This window comes from Taeniopygia guttata, chromosome Z, assembly GCF_048771995.1.
Source record: "Taeniopygia guttata chromosome Z, bTaeGut7.mat, whole genome shotgun sequence".
Taxonomy (NCBI): Eukaryota; Metazoa; Chordata; class Aves; order Passeriformes; family Estrildidae; genus Taeniopygia; species Taeniopygia guttata.
In genome coordinates, this window is record NC_133063.1 from 7,956,152 (window position 1) to 7,975,033 (window position 18,882).

At 47.7% G+C, this 18,882-nt stretch overlaps 2 protein-coding genes across 2 annotated transcripts; one reads left to right on the forward strand and one right to left on the reverse strand.

Annotated features, from left to right (window-relative positions):
• Positions 1 to 397: 397 nt before the first annotated feature.
• On the reverse strand, positions 398 to 8,244 carry LOC100225683 (transcription factor Jun-like). Its single transcript, XM_030258197.4, has 2 exons — positions 6,734 to 8,244; positions 398 to 536 (listed from the first exon to the last, which is right to left on the reverse strand). Exon 1 carries the CDS (start codon positions 8,078 to 8,080, stop codon positions 6,788 to 6,790), a length of 1,293 nt encoding a protein of 430 aa, XP_030114057.3. The 5' UTR covers positions 8,081 to 8,244; the 3' UTR covers positions 398 to 536; positions 6,734 to 6,787.
• A 3,227-nt stretch (positions 8,245 to 11,471) lies between these two features.
• On the forward strand, positions 11,472 to 18,578 carry THAP1 (THAP domain containing 1). The gene is made up of 3 exons (XM_030258061.4): positions 11,472 to 12,117; positions 12,536 to 12,731; positions 16,567 to 18,578. The coding sequence occupies exons 1-3, from the start codon at positions 12,047 to 12,049 to the stop codon at positions 17,032 to 17,034; spliced, it is 735 nt and encodes a 244-aa protein (XP_030113921.4). The 5' UTR covers positions 11,472 to 12,046; the 3' UTR covers positions 17,035 to 18,578.
• The last annotated feature ends 304 nt before the right edge of the window (positions 18,579 to 18,882 follow it).

The window sequence follows — 18,882 nt, forward strand, 5'->3', positions numbered from 1 at the left end:
AGATTTTTTGACAGCAGACAATAAAGCAAACACCACATAGGTAATCATTTAGGGTGCCTACTTTAAAACATTATTTATGATAATCATAATTTCACCTTGTAGTAAACTACTACACATCGACTGCAGCATTTCAGATAACATTAAGGCTAAATGTGACTTCAAAGTAAGTTCTCCTTTTGTGTAAATTTAGCAATGCAAGGCTTGACAGTCCTTCAATTTGACTGGAAATCTAAACAATCAGCTTGTGATCACACACAGAAATGCAGTTTAATCTTCTTCTGGAAGAATTTGACCACAACAAAAGCATATGAAAAACCCCATTGTGTACTGTTGCAGCTAAGAAAATCCCAGTTCCTTCCTTTGGCCATCCCCTTCTCTATGCACGCTGGTGTCTACACACAACACCTCGACATGTGTTTTGAGGTATCTGTGCTTCAGAAGAATTAGTTGGAATCCAGCAGGCTGGATTTGCTGTTTCTTCACTGACTTGAGAGGGTAACGCCCAAGCAGGACTCCAGCGCAAGAACTCATGTCCCCTGCAGACACAAGATCAAGATTCAGAGTTTTTACATCAGCAACACACTTTTGTCAAGACTACTCAACTGAAAGTTGCATTTCAATGCACAGCACTGGTGTGAAGATACAGATCCTAGATCGGTTTCCTTCCTCCTCACCACTGCTTCCCCAGTGGGACCCTTCAAAGACAACTAGAGCGAGGCATTCTGACTGACCCCTTTGAAGCCAACTGTTGCAACATCCAAGCAGAGATATGGTTTGTGACACTGATGGAGAAAGTAAGGTATGAAACAGCTTAGGAAAAAGTGCCCCCAGACTAAGGCAAACAGCAAGGATCAATGCTCGTGGCAAGGCAACAGGATGGTGCCTCGGAAAGCTACTCTCGTTATGATTTATGTGAATACATTTCTGGACACACAAACAACAGCAGGTTCTCCGCTGTGCGCTCACTGTTGCAGTGTTTCTCAGAAACCTACATTTAGCTTGTCACACATGACCAGTTCATGGAGAAGTTGCTTCTGTCCCGCCTCCAAGCTACTGTGTCATTATGAAGAGAGAAGTTTCACAGCACAAACAGCTGCAAGACACTTCATAGGATAAAAAGAGACAGATCTCTGAAAAAGGATAAAAAGAGACAGATCTCTGAAACACGGAAGAGGAGTAATCATGAATTACTAAAACCTCTTGGCCCCCGTAAGTTACCATAAAGGCCTGAGTCTCCATATATTCAGATTTAATTCAACATCTTCATAGTGAAGTTGCACCATGTGTGGCAAGATTAACAAGGTTCTTACAAACTTCAGATTCTGCACTTTGTCACAGGAACATTTATTATTCTTCATCAGATACACTAAACCCTGATGCAATTCCACAACAAGTGACTGTGGTATGAGAAGAACGAGTTAACATTTGCAGGATTATTATGTGCTGTGAAAGGTTTCTGTCCAAGATTTTTTCTGCTGATACAGGTCTTGCCAAATACTGAAAGAGATGAATCCCTGACAGACTTTACTGTCCACCTCTGCTGGAAGATGAGCAATGACTACAGAGTCACTACAGCAGTCACTACTGATAAAAAGAAGTGACCAACAAGCATCAAAATAGGATAAGAACTCTTCAACACTCATTCTTACAGTAAAACTTCGAACAAAATACTGGAAAAATGGAAGTGATTTTGTACAAATCAAATATGTACACAGATATGTCATACTCCAATTTGTCTACTTGCTAAACATAGAAACTTGGAGAATCAAGTAAGGAAAGAGCAAAATTATCCAGCAGCAGTTACAGCTGCACATATGAATAAACTCAAATGTTACTAATTGCTTTTCCTTTTTTAACTTGTGCTCCAGAAGCAGGACACATAAAATGCATCAAAGAATGACCTATGTTACAAGCAAATGTAACATCTTTTCCTCTTGCATATTAATCTCAGATATAGAAAACTTTTCTGTAAGAAGCTGCTGGATTCAAATAGTTAAGACTCCAGTTATGGCAGCCAAGATGTTATTTTCAGCACAACTAGTAATTCAGACCTGGGATGCACCTGTGCTACAGACACTATCAAACAATACTATTCAGTATTTTGGGAAGCATCAATTACTTATACAACTGATTAAAAATTAAGTTGCCAAATCAATTTCCACTTTAACAGCTGCAAACTGCAGAATGCCTCAGGGCTTAACGTGTGGAGGTCACTCCTTTGTCAAAGGTGAGAGAGAGTCAATCAGATATTTAAAGGAATGAAGGATGCCTCCTGACTCTTTCTTCTGTACAGATACAAATACAAACCAAGATAACATAGAACTGTCATAGAGCCACCCTTGATCTCAAACAGAGGATGATAGTCAGTAGTGACTACTGACACACAGTGAAGAGTCCAGATGTGTTGAGATATTTACCTTTTGGGAAACCATCAGAGTCTTATAACAGAAAACATGACCATCAGCACCAGAATCACTCCTCACCCTGATCAGGACTTAGCATGTCCAAACACCTATGATTCTCAAAGTATGCAAAGTATTTGCTTTTGGAAAGGCTCTCTAAGCATACAAAGTGGGCTCAACCTGGAATCATATTAAAAAATTTAAGAACAACTCACCAGCTACTTGGACCTGTCTGGAGACCTTGTGATTCCAACAGACTTTACTACACTGGAGACCAAACCAATGAACTTTCTTGGCAATGGCATCATTTGAGTCAGCGTTATCAGAGTGGCTTCCTTGCACTCACATCAAGCAGGGCCAGATCTGATGGGGGCTCCACCCTCTGCCTAAGGAAGGAGTGAACAAGTCTTCCCTTACTGGAAACATTCCCCCTCCTACTTCCCAAGACAGAAAAGATCTGATAACAAGTCAAATAAATCAAAGTCATATATGAATCAAACTCTTTTGCTGTAGCACCTAAATAAGAAGGCACTTCACATCTAAAACCAAGATATTGGTTCAAGCACATTCAGAAATTGCTGGGCAAAAAACGATATGTACAGAAGCAAGCATCCAGCAACCAAAACAGACAAAGGAGGAGACTATTTAGTCTCCAGAGCAGATTACACCTGGGGCAAAGAAACAAAGAGGGATGTTTGTCATGGGTTCACATCTAGACTGAAAACCAGATTGGAAGGACATGAGGGTAGCCAGCAAATCAAGTCACACAGCGTTGAGTCTTTGCAATAGAAAATAGTGTGCACAAGTATAACAAAGCATGGTAGCTTTGAAGAATTAAGAAAGATGATAAAAAGCACTGAGCTAACAGTGAACATAACTATTTTATTTTGGGATTTTAATTTTTTTGTTTGCTTTTTTTGGGTTTTGTTTTTGAGGGGTTTTGGTAGGATTTTTTTCCCTTACAGTAACACACAGCCAACTTGCTTTGAATTACTGAAAAGGAGCTACATGGATGCAAATCATACAAACAGTCTGAAATGTTTTTACCCAGTATCTATCCTTTAATATCTCACAGTGACCAAAGTTTTTGGCAGAAAACCAAAAAGCCTAAAAGACACATATGTTTAACAATAAACTGAAGAAAAAAGGCAGACAAAATAGAGAAGCCATATTTAAAGGTTTAGGAACACTGCAGGGCTAAAAGTCAGAGTATTGATACGTTTTAGAAGACAGGAACAATCAAGTCTGACAGCTGCAGCAGGTAAGTACTCCTGAGTCATCTTATATTGGTTTAAAGTGTTAGGTGCTTGGCCTTTGCACTCAAATATCTGGAAAAAAAAAAAAATGCAGCAACCTCTAGCAGAACCAGTCCAAACAGGAAAAAAAAATCCAACCACCCCAACACTATTCTCAAATTTTGGTCATGTCACTGTTAGATCCTGTTTCTCAGCCTAAATGCCAGATGAAAAAGCATTTATGAAGGTAACCAATCACTCTACAGAAAACTCATCTCTTTTGGACGACTCCACTACCAGAACAGTAGCCTCTGGCAGGGAGCTGGAGCTGCCAGCCTCACTAGTAATCTCTCATCAGTCATCAGGGTAAGAGAGCTGGCCTGTCACCACTTCTACCACTGAACAGATGTCAGCTAGAACAGAAAGCAGGCTGTCAAAGAAGTTACCACATGAGGTCTTTGAGGTGCTGGGTGTGAGACTGCTCTTGCAGAAAGTTTAAACTCAAGTGAGGTAATGTGGGGTGGTTTTCAGCTTTAATATCACCATACTGGAAAGGGGGAGGTCATTACAACCCTGCTAGACTATAGCCCACTAGAGCCTTGGCCGTGTCTGGGAAGGGGAACTGCAGCGATTTCCTGTGCCTCATGGATCCCCCATGTTGCTTGGATATTGCTAACTTTTTATGAGCAAAAATTATGAAGTAAGTAAAGAAGTATTGCACAGATGCATTTACCATTGTCCTATGTTCTACCACCAGATTTTTACCCTCATTTACAAAGACAAGGACCAAAGCAGAGGTGCTCACCCATGCAATTTCTTAAGATTTTTTTCCAGGATTCCTTAAAAAAACCCCACCTCATTACATATGCAGTAAAGTATCTCACATCTACCAGACAGCTTTACCTCTTTCACTAGGGAAAAGTGTTAAGTGTGGGGGAAAGCAGTTTTTTATCAGTTTCTCCAGACTTGCAGCATTTTTGCACATGGATGATGACTACCAAAGAAAAACACCGTATCTTTCACCCAGTTATTATATAACAGGCAGTGCTACAGATTGTATGTAGTAGGGTTCAGAATGCCCCTAAGAAGTCTTTAAACCTGTGTTAAGATCAAAATATTTTTTTAATCTGCTCATTTGTAATTCTAGTAGCAGAATGTACTGTTACAGGCAATCATTTCAACCACCAAAAAAGGCTCTGGTGACATGATCAAACAGTTATACAATGATTAATATGGCTTCTACCTAATTTGCATATGCATTAAGAAAAGAAATATCCTCAGAGCCATCTCAGCTACAGTAACAGTAACTACCCATTCTCATATAACTTCATACATGTGCCAGGAACGACTGCACTAAAAGGAAAAGCTCCTACACTTGATTGCTGCAGCTCAACTTTCTGAACAGATAGCACTCACATATCCCCAATAAAAGCATGAAAAACTGTGAGTCTATCCCATTCTTACTGGATTTCAAATCATCAGCTGTAGCCTTCAGAAGAGGTAAGGGATGTTTACCAGCTCCTGAGTGGCTTTAACAATTGCTGTATACACAGAGATGTCTATGCCCTCTTGGCTCCTCAGATTACCCCTTTTCACCAGCTGGCACAGACACGTATCCCCATGAAAGATTTGCCTCTGAGTTCAAGCAGAGAAATTTTAGCACAGTTTCAGCGAGGGAAGAGGGGCCCACACTGGAGCTGGATCTGCTCAGGAGAAGCCCTGCCTTCCCCCAGCGCACGGAGGGGTTCTGGTGAGGTGACCACCACACTCCGACAGACCCTTCCCACCGCACCACCGCCACAGGGCTCGCGGTTGTGCCCAAAAAACACAGCTGCAGCAGAAGCATGGAAGGCAGTGGCACCGAGCAAGGGACCTAAAGCTTTCAAAAACTTATTGAGGATTATGTCTAATCAGAAGAAATAGTTCCTTTGCTATACTCTTCTACTAGTAAATTCTCGACAAAGAAATAAATCACACCGAATCTTCCCAACCAGAAAAACACTTCACATTCTAGCATTGACTGTCTCTAGAGTATTGCAGAAAGTTTCTTTAGAACAAAGTAGACCAAGAAGCAAGATACACAGATTTCTACTGAAAAATAAATCTAGTTCTCCATAATATTTCTGTGATTTATTCAAACAGAATACAATGGAATTATCACCTTTACAGCTAACCCACCCCAAATCTGAGCCCTTTTCTGTATAGCACTGAATTGTTACTATACTATGGAAAGAGCACGCACTACTGGAATGTACACAGTGAAGGAAAAAAAAGTAAAGCTCTTTTTGCCAAAGTAACCATTTTCTCTACTAACGTGTTATCTAGAAAAATAAGGTCTAGGCAACGTCCAAAAAGTGTTCAAGTTTCAATAAATAACTATCAATGCCCCAAGTTTGCACTGGCACAAGAAATATGGAGCATACAGGTTTAGAAAACTATTTTCCTATGACTGAGTCAGCAATTCATTTCAATCTGCTTTAAGATTTACAACAAAAATCATTTCCCTCCAGGATTTGATTTGAAAATCAAAGCCATGTAAGTGCAAGAGCACCCACACAGCTGTCTTAACTCTCAATGGCAAATTAAAGCTCTAGAGAAAGACAGTATTTTAGAAAAGGTTCTTTATCAATACCAAGAAAATATACATAGTCATATTATGTTTTAAATATATATATACACGCACATATTTTCAAAAGGTATGATTCTGGCTATTTTTTTTTTAAGTTTGAAAAGCTTATCCATTGCTATACAGTTCAGTAAGGTGTATTAGGAAACACACGTTTTATATCCCCCATGAAAATAAAGTTGAATCTTTCTGTAAACAGTAATTTTCTTATTTTCAGAAATCTCTACAGACCTTAAGTACTTCACTGAAAAATTAACAACCACCTGCCCCAGAACCACCCACGGAGACCCTCGCTGCTGAATGCGACATCGACAGAACTCGGGAAACACTTAGCAACACCTGGCTCCCGCAAAAAAAAAAAAAAAAAAACAACCAAAAAAACACGCCTTCTCCGGGCGCAAATAAATAATAATAATAATTATTAATAATAAAAATAATAATAATAGCAGAAGGGCGGCACAGGCGCGCACCTTGACCCGCGGTGCCCCCGGGTGGGTGGGCCGGGGCCGGCGGGGTGTCCCTCCTCAGCAGGCGCTGGTCTCCGGCGCGGCGGCCGCCTCGGGGGGAGTCTCCCGCGGCTGGGCGGCGGCGTGAGGAGGAGGAGGATGCCCGGCGGCGTTGATGTGGCAGCCGGAGGAGAGGTGGCTGCGGACGCGACCCTGCAGCTGAGTGACCTGGGCGCGGAGGAGGTTGGCGGTGGCGGCCAGCTCGGCGTTCTGCCCCTTGAGCGCCTTCACCTTCTCCTCCAGCCGGGCGATGCGCTCCAGCTTCCGCCGGCGGCACTTGGAGGCGGCGATGCGGTTTCGCAGCCGCTTGCGCTCGGCTTTCAGCCGCTCCTGGCTCTCCGCGTCCAGCGGCGACAGCGACGGCGGCGTCGGCGCGGTGCTGCCGCCCTCCCCGCCCGCCGACGGCGGCACCTCGGGCACCGTCTGCGGCTCCTCCAGGGACCGCGCCGGCGGCAGCCGGGCGCTCCCCAGACCCGCCGCCCCGAAGGCCAGGCCCGGCGGCGGCGGCGGGGCGGAGGCGGAGGGGTAGGCGCTGCCCGAGGGGCTCAGCGGCCCCGCGGGGTTGAAGCCGCTCAGGTTGGTGTAGACGGCCGGAGGGTCGGCGGCGGCAGCGGCGGGGGCTCCCGGTGGCCCCGGGCGGGCGGTGCAGCAGGGTCCCGGCGCGGAGAGCGGCGGTGGCGCCGCCAGGAGCTGGTTCTGCTTGTGCAGGTCGGCCAGGGCCTTGACGAAGCCGTCGGCGAAACCCTCCTGTTCCTGCGTCACCGGCTGCCGGTAGAGGAACGGCCCCGGCGCCGCCGCCCCGCCGCTCCCCGCCCCGGGTGCCGTCGGCCCTGGGCTGCCCGCGCCCAGCCCCGCACCCCCCTGGATCAGCAGCTGCTCCAGGTCGGCGGCCGGCGGCAGCTTCAGCAGCGGCAGCTCCGCAGCCGACCCCAGCGCGGCCTCCGGGCCGCCCCGGGCCGCCGCCGCGCCGCCGCCGCTGCCGGTCTCCGCGGAGCCCGCGGTCGGCGGCGGGGCGGCGGCGGCGGCGGGCGGCGGCGGCAGCAAGCGCAGGGCCGCCGCGCTGCCGCGGGCGCCGGCAGGCGGGCGAAGGGCGAAGGGCCCCGGCAGCGGCGCGGGGGCGGCAGCCGGCAGGTCCCGCTTCTTGCCGGCGCCCAGCAGCAGCTTCTGCCCCGCCGCCGCATCGGCTCCGGGTCCGCCGGCGGTACCGAAACCCGGCAGCGGCACGAAGTCGGGCAGCAGCTCCAGTCCTTCCTCGGGGTAAAACGGCGCCTCCATCTTCACGGCGGATCGCCCGCTACGCCCGCCGCTCATGCTGCCGCCCTCGCCGGCCGGCGGCGGCTCCGGCGCGGGGCGGGCCGGGCTGGGCGGCTGCTCCGCGGGGCCGGCCGCCCTCGGCTGGCAGCGGGGACTGAGCCGCCTCCCGGCGCCGCCGGACCGCGCCACGCCCCGGGCCCGCTGCCCGCCCCGCCGGAGCCGCCTCCCTGCTGCTGCTGCCGCCGGTCCCCCCCGCCCGCTCCTTCCCCCGCCCGCCGGGCTTGCGCGGAACGGCTTCCCGGTGGGTGTCCGTGGGGAGCCGCGCTGCTCCTCCCCCTCGGAAACTCGCCCCGCGACTGCGGTGCGGGAAAGGAGGCAGTGCTGGGGCCTTCCTCCGGGAACGGGGGAGTTTTCTCGGGGCCATCAGTCCGGCCCGAGGACAGGGAATTCTCAGGAGGAAAGCGAGCAAGGGCATCGCGTGGCGGCTGCTGGGGCAGGTGCCGGTGCGTTCCGTCTGTGATGGATGGGCACAGGATAGTGCAGGTGTCTAGGACTAATGATTCTCAACAACACAGTGCTGGGAAGTCTGACGGGAAGTGCTTGGCCATCATGAAACACTCCAACTAGTCAAACTAAAAGTCACTCAGAAGATAACCATGAATTTGACGTGGCCTTTTTTTCCTGGAAAAAAAAAAAAAAAGCTAAGAAAAAGAATTTGAAACATCCTAGACATATTTCCAACATTTTCAAAATTACTGAAATGTGAATAGCATTTTTCAGTTTGGGGGTTGTATTTATTTGTTATCTTTAGTCAAGACAACTGCCTCTGCCTTTCCCCAAGTTTTTCAAATTCTTATGGGATAAGGAAATTTCTTTCTACCCAGTCTTTCCTAAATCCCTTTTGCTTCAGGACACCAGTGTGATCCTGACAGAGCTGCTGAAAGCTCTGCTTTAAGTCTTTAAAATCAGCTTGGTGACTGATGGTCTCAGTGGCTTATCTACACATTCACCAGATCTTCTCATCTGTGATGGACCCCCTCAGTTAGGTGTCACCTTCTGCAACCTACTCACGCTTTCATGCTTTCTCCCCAGGCATTTCCTTCCTGCGTATCAAGACCATGTGCCTCTTCTCACAGTGTCTAGGGAAGTTGCTGAGTTCTGCTCTTAGCACAATCTGTATGGCCATGCTGTATGTTCCTAGGTTCATTCCAAAACCAGCAGTGGAGGAGGACATGGACAGTGGTATCAAGTCCAGGACTTTGACTCATAATCCCTCTTCAAGTCCAGAGAACTGGAGTCTAGGATGCACTGAGGCCTTGATGACCTTGACTCAAGTACTTTGGGGCTGCCAGTTCTTACGTATGGGTGCAAGAGCTCCTTTTCAACACAGTCCAGCACCTTCAGTCCCTGCCTGGCTGTGTCACAGGTGTCACCCTCTTCTGCTCCATCTCCTGGGTGAACCTTGGACCTGTGTTTCCAGTTCTGTTCCTGGTACCATCTCCTGCTGCTCCTACCTGAATTACCTGGGTGGACCTGGTTCATCACCTCACTGTGTGTGGGTGTGTCCATTCGTGCCTGCTCTGCTCTTGTGCTGCAGGACTCTGCCCAGGCTGGTGAGCCTGGCTCTGGTCACCCCTAGCTCATTTTGCCGTCGGACAGCCCAGCTCTTCTAGTTCTTGAGGCTGTGGCAGAATTGCTGCCCAGAAAACTGGCAGCAGGAGGGAGAAGAAAGCCATCAGGCAAAGGCCAGGGACAGAGGCATTCACATGGATAGGGGAGGAGTAAGCATGTTTTTCTTGGTGAGGAAGGTAGTGCTAGAAAGAGCTTGTTTTGGTTTCCTTGTCTCTTGGCTGACCTAGCAAGAGAGGCAGCAGAGCTAACAGTGCTCAGCCAACACTGAATACTGAAAACATCTCATGTGAGTGGCTTTGTGGAAGTATAGATTAAGCTGCTGTACAGGCTTTTCTGTCATATTCCTGGGCAAGCAAATGGCAGTGACTGGTACCTTCCATCAGCTGGGCAAAGAGAATTGTCTAGGCAGAGAAGCCACAGCCTCCAAGCCAAGGCAAATAAACCTTCTTTTCTTTCCCTTACAAAGCAAGTGTAGATGGGGAAAGTAGGCTGAGGAGAAAATAGTTATCTGAGTGTGGTCAGAGAAAAAGCCATGGAGGTCCATTTGGGTCTGGGGTCATTGTCAGTGAATTTCTAGATATACCGTTACACTTGACTGGGGTGATCCTAAAGGTGGGTTCCTTTGTCATTCCTATACAAAAACTGTCACTTATGTAGGACAGTTTTAGTTGTTGATCGAATGCAGAGTTCAAAAGTGAGCCCACAGAATGGGAACATGTCGAAACTGTTCAAAAGAAACCTATTTGTAACAACAAATAGATTTGTTGAGAGATCTATCTACTGTCTGCTGATGCACCTGCACACTACGTTTAGGTGAGTGATACCGAGTTGTTTTACACGACCTTAATGCAACTGTGTGTTATGGCAACGTGGTCTTCCCGTTGTTTTCTTTTGCCTTTCCCCCGCCCCTCCTTTTTTAAAATTTTTTATTCTTCTCCCCCAAGGAAGCCAGAAACTCCCGCGGGGCTCACAGTCCGTGCGGCAGCGCCTTGTGCACACCCGCCCGCAGCCCTGCCTGCCGCTGGGGCAGCCGTCCCCGGCCCGGCTGCGGGCCCGGCGCGGCCCTGAGGGCTCCCCTCGGGGAAGGAACGGCCGGAGCGGCCCTGAGGGCTCCCCTCGGGGAAGGAACGGCCCAGATTGTGCCGGATGGGGCGGACGGCGCTGCCCAGCTGTGGGTGCGGGGTGTGGGTGGCACTGCCCAGCTGTGGGTGTGGAGCGGAGGGCGCTGCTCCGCCTGTGGAGCGGAGGGCCGTGCCCAGCTGCGGGTGTGGAGCGGAGGGCACTGCTCAGCTGTGGGTGTGGAGCAGAGGGTCCTGCTCAGCTGTGGGTGTGGAGCGGAGGGCCGTGCCCAGCTGCGGGTGTGGAGCGGAGAGCGCTGCCCAGCTTGTGGAGCGGAGCGGCTGTGCTTTGCTGTGGGTGTGGAGCGGAGGGCCCTGCTCTGCTGTGGGTGTGTGTGGAGCGGAGGGCACTGCTGAGCTGTGGGTGTGGAGCGGAGGGCGGGTGTGGAGCGGAGCGGCGGTGCTTCGCTCTGTGTGTGGAGCGGAGCGACGCTGCCCAGCTGTGGGAGTGTGTGGAGCGGAGCGACGCTGCCCAGCTGTGGGAGTGTGTGGAGCGGAGGGCCGTGCTCTGCTGTGTGTGTGTGTGGAGCGGAGGGTCCTGCTCTGCTGTGGGTGTGTGTGGAGCGGAGGGCCCTGCCCAGCTGTGTGTGTGGAGCGGCGGGCCCTGCCCAGCTGTGGGTGTGTGTGGAGCGGAGGGCCCTGCCCAGCTGTGGGTGTGTGTGGAGCGGCGGTGCTCTGCTGTGGGTGTGTGTGGAGCGGAGGGCCCTGCCCAGCTGTGGGTGTGTGTGGAGCGGAGGGCCCTGCCCAGCTGCGGGTGTGGAGCGGAGCGGCGGTGCTCTGCTGTGGGTGTGTGTGGAGCGGAGGGCCCTGCCCAGCTGTGGGTGTGTGTAGAGCGGCGGGCCCTGCCCAGCTGCGGGTGTGGAGCGGAGCGGCGGTGCTTTGCTGTGGGTGTGGAGCGGAGGCTGCTGCCCAGCTGCGGGTGCGGGGCGTGGGCGGAGCGCGGCCGGAGAAGGGGGCGGAGCGGAGCTGAGGAGGCGGCCGGATTGGCGAGCCCGCCGAGCGAGGCCCCAGCCCCACCCCGCGTCCAATGGGCGGAGCGCGGCGCGCGCGGCTACCGCGAGAGGTTCCGTTGAAGCTGGCGCCGCCATCTTGGAGTTGGGAGAGGCCGCGCGTCCCGTTCCCGTCCCTCTCCGGAGGGCCACGGACGTGGGGGGGGGGGGGGCCCGCGGGAGGCGGGGGGAGCATGGGCGCCCTGCGGTGAGTTCGCAGCGCCCCGCCGGCTCGCCCATCCCCGCGGAGGGGCCGCGCCGCGGAGGGCGCGGGGTTGGGCGGGATGGTGCAGTCCTGTTCCGCCTACCGCTGCCGGAACCGATACGACAAAGAGAAGCCCATCTCCTTCCACAAGTGAGCGCGCGCGGCGCCGGGGCGGGGTCGCGCGGGGGGGGGGGGGGGCGGGGCCAGCGCGGGACCGCGCGCGCGAGGGCGGCGGGAGCCGTGAGGGAGCGCGAGGGAGCGCGCGCGGGCGGGCGGGCGGGAGGGAATCCACGGTCACACTGAGGGACGGACCGAGGGACAGACCGAGGGACAGACAGACAGCGGGACGTGTCCTTCGCTGCCCCTGAGGCCGGGGTGCCTTCCCCGTTCCCCCCGCCCCGGAATCTCCCCTGGGGAAAGACGGAGGGACGGGACCCTCGGAGCCGCCTGTTGCAGAGCGTGCGGGCAATGAAACCTCGTTCCCTCCTCACCCCGATGAGGGGCAGGAAGATTTTTGGCTCCGTTTGTAAAGCTTTCCAGAAAAGCTGAAAGTGCCTCTTGCTTGCAGGTTTCCTCTTACGAGACCCGATCTTTGCAAGAAGTGGGAAGCTGCTGTTAAGAGGAAAAACTTCAAGCCGACCAAGTACAGCAGCATTTGCTCAGAACACTTTACCCCCGATTGCTTTAAGAGGGAATGCAATAACAAGCTCCTAAAAGAGAATGCAGTGCCCACAATATTCTGTTACACTGAACCCGGTGAAAAGGTATCGCTGGCTGGGGGGCTATGTACAAATCACGGACGGGATGGGACCGCTGAGGAACGTGTCTCGAGCTGTTTATTTTTTCATATCAGTCTCATTACATGTTTTTGACAATGGGATACAACACACAGAGCTCCATTATTAAGCTTACAACTTCCTAATATCTCACCGGATATACTTTTCTACAACGTAAGGAGTTATTCTACCCAAGTGTTAATACACAGACCATAGTTCTATTTGTCCTTTCTTTCTACTTCTTGTATAATTTTTCTGCTGACAAATCTTATAGCTGCTGCTTAACTCTAAATCACTATCCTGCTGTCTCTTTTTATCTACCTTTTACAACGTGCCTAAAACCCTCTGACTTTAAAGAATCCCACAAAAAGGTAAACCCAAAGGACCCATGGCTGCAGGTGGCAGGACATGTTTTGTGTGTCACTGGCTCCAGTGTGGCAGAGCAGGGAGAGGATGCAGGCTGGGAAGGATGGAAGCTGGCAAGATGCTGGGCCTGGGGTCACCAGGAGGGCTGTGGTGACTGGAAACACCTCCAGTAGCGTGCTTGTTTTCTCTGAGACTCTCTGAGGCTTTGGGTCACAAAGTGTTGTACAGGCAGACACTGGCTCTGACCTGCTCGTGTGTCCATTTATTCAGCATCCATGTGCTGAATTAAATGGAATGGCAGCAAAGTAAGAAGGTGTTGCCCTGTAGTTAAACTATGCCACAGAAATTCCTGCATATTCAGGGTGTGAGAGCCATCATTAATGCTTGCAAATGGCACTTACTCTCTTTCCCTGGCTGATCACTTATGAGTTCTTCTTGATGTAATAACTTCAAGACAAGAATGGAAAAGACTGATTTTTAACTCCTTGAAAGGATATAAAACATTTGACATCTTTCTGCTCTGCTGTAGAGAAAGTGGCAAAGGAGACAGTGATAGATAGAGTAGGTTTGGGGAGCAAAAGACTTAAATGGGATGAAGTGCACAGAAGAAAACTCAGATTTTTCTTGTTCAATTTTTCTCCTTATATACAATATTGGAGTGCTGCAGAAATAAAAAGGCTACACATTTGAAAAATGAAAAGTGGCTAATAATAGATAAGAGAATATAAGCAGAATGTAAACAAGGAGACAGACAACTTACAGGAAAATACAGTTGTGTTTTTTGTTTGATTGCACTTCCTTGCTTATCTGTGAAATACACATTTTCTTTGTTGTGTGTAAAATACTTGCAATTTTTTTTACAGTCTGAAAGCTGAATGGGTGTATAGGGCAGTCTGCAAAAGCACTGTTGGTGCAGCAGGATTAGTAGTGAGCCACATTTCCAATTTTGCTGTCGTACCTGGATCTACAAAAACACAGAAGGATGAGTGCCTTTTAATTCTGAAGGATTTATTTCTATTTTTATTTGTCTCATGGCACTTTTGAACAAACTGCCACATATCTTCAAGTAACATTGTAATAGCAAAGATTAATTGTGGTTGTTTTGGAGTTACATGGATTTTGAAATACAGTCACTCAATGTAATTTGGTATACTTTGTTTTTCTTTACTTATGCCTTAGGAGAAGAAATAATTAGAAGTCACTGCTGATGTCACAGAGTTACCAAAGATCTCTGTTCTCTGTGATACGATGTGACAATAATAATTTGTATATAGAGGTAGCATATACTCTATAGCTTCAAATAGAAGTCTCTGTGAATTCAGCAGTCCGGCAGTGATCTGATTTTTGCTTTTGTTTCTAGCAAGAATGAATTTATTTTTGCTAGCTCTACCTTTGCCTTGCAGGGTTTTTTTAGTAGAAAAATTTGATAGTGACTGCTGATAGGGTCAAGCTCTTTAAAAATATTGATATGTGAATTAGGTAGGCTAACAGCAGCAGTTCTTTATAACTGAGAAATAGGACTGGTAGTTGGCTGATTTTGTACTTTCATGGGATCAGTTATATTCGAGTGCATATTAAACTTACCTTTAATGCCAATCACCACTTTCCTTCAATACCAGTCACCAAATTGCATTTTCAGTTACTGTCTGCCAAGTGTTGTAGTTTGTATGGTGGACAGGTAGACACCCACACATCTATCTTTGCTTGTATGTTAAATCAAGGAAGTCAGTGATACAACCTTCAGGTCTGATGAGCTTGATATTTTGAGGTGAGGACTCTGGGCTGTTTTTAAGATCAGTGTTTTCCCTGTCCTTATGTTTTTCTTTGTACTAATAGTATTGGCAACAGGTGGGTAGGTAGAAATTTTTTTCAGTGCCTCTTTTACTGAGACTGCTTTAAGCTTTCTTTTCAATAGGCAATATGCAAGTTCTTTGGTTTCAGCAGTGCTTTTTCAATCAGCATGTGCACAGAAGCATTTCTGAATTCTACTGGATTCCTTTGGGGAAGAAAGAATCTGATTCTCTGCTCTGGTCTGTACTCAAATAGCTTGGAATCTGCATTGTCCTGACCTGTACAAGTGGACCTGTCGAGAGCAATGTGATAAAACAATGTGATAAAGGGAGGGGATTCTGCGCCTCTGCTCTGCTCTGGTGAGAGCCCACCTGGAACCCTGCATCCAGCTGTGGGCTCCCAGCACAGGGAGGTCATGGAACTGCTGAAGTGAATCCAGAGGAGGCCAGGAAAATGACCAGTGGGATGGAGCTCCCGTCTGAGACACAGGCTGATAAAGTTGGGAATGTTCAGCCTGGAGAAGAGAAAGTGGTGTGGAGACCTCATAGCAACTTTCCAGCATTTAAAGGTGGCCTACAAGAAGGCTGAAAGGGACTATTTGAGATGAGGGCAGGTAGTGACAGGACAAGAGGGTATGGCCTTAAGCTGCAGGAGGGCAGGTTTAGCTTAGATACTAGGTAAAAATTCTCCATGGTGAGGCACTGGAACAGGCTGCCCAGAGAAGCTGTGAATGCTCCATCCCCAGAAGCGTTCAAGGGTTGGATGGGACTCTGAGCAGTGTGGTCTAGTGAAAGGTATCCCTGCCCATGGCAGAGGGGTGTTAACATTGGATGATCTTTAGGGTCCCTTTCAACTTAAACCATTCTATAAATGTATGATTCTCACTTTTTCCAATTATCAGGGCAGGTGTGTGTCATACCTTTTGTTGCATTGCTTTGACATATAATAATGGGCAGAACATTTATGCAGTGATAGTGGGAGATCAAATAGCTTTCTGTCATTTTAGCAATTATGTTTGAGCAAAGAGTAAATACCAAAGATGAGAAGGCTGCTTTGCTGTTGAAGAACTGTTTATTTTGATTCATGATGTCTCTTTTAACCAAACCCTTATGCTGCAGCCCAAAGCCAGTGACAGAGTCCCTCCCAGTTGTTGAGAAGACTGTGTCTGTCTCTCTGCTCTGCCAGCCTATCTGCCCGCTCAGTAGTTAACCCTCATTCTACCTCAGCAGAAGATTGTCTGCTTCTGTTGTGTTTTTGATTAAGTTAGCTGGTAGGTTCAGTTACGTAGTGGTATGATGCAGCAGAAAGGAGGAGGGACAAAGGGGAATGGGATGTCAGCAATGAGTTGCTAGGTCCTTTGAACTCCATTTTATGCAACTGCAGTCTGTATTCTTGCTTCTTAGGTAATTCAAAAAACCTATTTAGACATAAGTGCTTGAGTTTCAAAGAGCCCTTAAAATGAAGCTGGTTAAAAATATGTCCAGTCGGGAAGTTGGACAAAGCAGGCCAAGAAACGTTTGCCAGTTTTGAAAATTGTGTCTTTGAAATTTATTTTATTAGTTTAAATCCTGGTGGTTCGAATTATTCTGGCGCTGTAATAAGGGGAGTTGTGTTGTAAACAATGTTAAGCATGAAAATGTACTTTTTTTTTCCTTGTTCTTTCTAGTCTGAAGAATTTGCAGAGCAGCCAGAAGATCCACTGCCACCTCCTCCACCGCCGCCACCGCCTCCACCTCCACCGCCACCACCACCAGCAGCAGCTCCAGTGCTACCACAGTCTCCATCAACTCCTTCTTTTCATTTGCCTCAAATAGATGCCAGATTTGTAGATCCCAGTATTGGATTATTAATGCCCCCTCTCCAGACCCCCAGCAATCTTGCTGTTTTTTGCGATCATAACTACACCGTAGAGGATACAGTCCATCAGCGAAAAAGAATTCAACAGCTGGAGGAGCAGGTTGAAAAACTGCGGAAGAAGCTCAAGACAGCACAACAGCGGTGCCGGCGTCAGGAAAGACAGATTGAGAAACTAAGAGAAATTGTTCAGTTTCAGAAAGAAAAAGACATATTGGCAGGAAAAGGCTATGTGATTCTGCCTAATGACTATTTTGAAGTCGTAGAAGTACCTGCCTAGGAGTCACAAACATCAGCTTTCACTTTGGTAGGCCAAGAAATTTGGTTTAAAAATTTAATTCTTTCTAATTCTGTATGTAAGACTTTCCAGAATTCTAAAACAGTAATTAAGCAGTCATACAAATAGGATAATATTTTTTCTTCATTGTCATTTCAGTTTGATATACTTTTAATTTTTTTGAAGATGCAAGTATCCAAGAATCAGAATATGCAATGAATTTAAAAAATATTCATTGCTTCCTGAAGGAAAGGATGCAAGATTGAAGACACACAGGGAATTTACTTTTTTTACAAAGTCTGTCCTATGCTTACAGGGGCTAGTAACTGAATCTGGGTGAGAGTGAAGTTTAGGTGGTTGTACACCTAGTGCTTTGTCAAGACTTCTAATGTTGGCTTTGGTAATCCCCAGTAAGTAGTTTTTACTGATTTTAGAAAAAAACAAAATTAGGTCAGCTAACATCTGCAAGTGGTGCAGAAAGATAGATAAGATGCACATTTCAGTCTGGGAAAACTTCCAACTTCAGTTTGCTATGCATTTGAAGCACTGGAAAAAGTAATTCCTGGATGCCTTTGGGTGAGGTATGTAAATGAAGTAACTGTTCACCACGTGAGTGTTTTGAGGGCGATGAGGAGAATTCATTAGCATAGCTAACGAGAGCTGTAGAAGCAGCTTTTGTTTTGAGTGCACTTAAAAATAATCCAGAAGTGCAGAGCTGACCTGAACATGTACGTTACTACACTGTTGGCAGGATCATTAAGACAATTTAAGACATTAAGTCACTGTACTGTTTACAGTGACTGCTTACAAAATACACAGTCCCAGTGTGTTGTAGGGTCGTCTTCCCATAAACACTGTAACTGGTAGAGTGTTGTTCTTGGTTTTGACATTAACTCACATGTCAACCATGTGTAGTTTCAGGAAATGAAGTAAGTTTGTTCTTCATCCAAGGAGTCAGACATTTATGCCTTTGCAGTTTTATTTCTTTCATTTTTTCACTCCCCAAAGGGCATCCACCAAAGGGCAGATAGGGAACTAGACTTTGGAGTTGCTTGGTGCTAGACTGGTTTATAATATCTCAAATGCTGCTGCCTCTTCTTCAGCCTTATTAAAACTCTTTCTAGTAATAGATTTAGCATGACAAAGTAGTGCAGCAGTTTGCACTTACTTTCTAAAAATTTATTTAGTCAACGAACTAATTCAAAATGAGAGCAAATGACTAACCCTAATGTGGGCTTCACAGCTGAAATTCCTGGATATATGAGACATGAGGAAAATTGGATTTCTCAGTCTATATCAAACTTGTGTGCGATGTGGGTTCTAGCTCTGATGTTAAACAAGCCTTGTTCATGATGGCTTTAAAAGCTTCTCTTAATATCCTCTTACCATGACATTTTGAAATATTTCAAACCAGTCTTGATACTTCTGACCTCACTCATGCCATGTGTCTATTTTCCCTACCATTTCATACACTTAAAATGAACAAAAACGCCAATGCTTCCTTTTGTGTACATTCATTATATCTGATTAAAAATTTGAAAAGCAAATGATGTGTTAGATTTTTAATTACTCTCTCTTCTCTTTTCCCAGGATTTTGCCAAAATTGTCTTGACATTTTACATTTTTATTTTCTACTAGTTTTCTTGTTTCGAGGTTGGGTTCCCAATCCTTGTTGCTGTTACACTTAGTGTTTAAAATTGGTGAAATTCAAATGTGACAAAGAAAAGATGTTTAAAAAACTGTTGCTATGCTGTTGGCACGTATGCCAGATAGCAGATTGTGTCTGTTTTCTCTGCAGAAAACCCTCTCTTCCTTACTCTGCAGGAATTTCAAGTGTGACTTCCTGAGGCA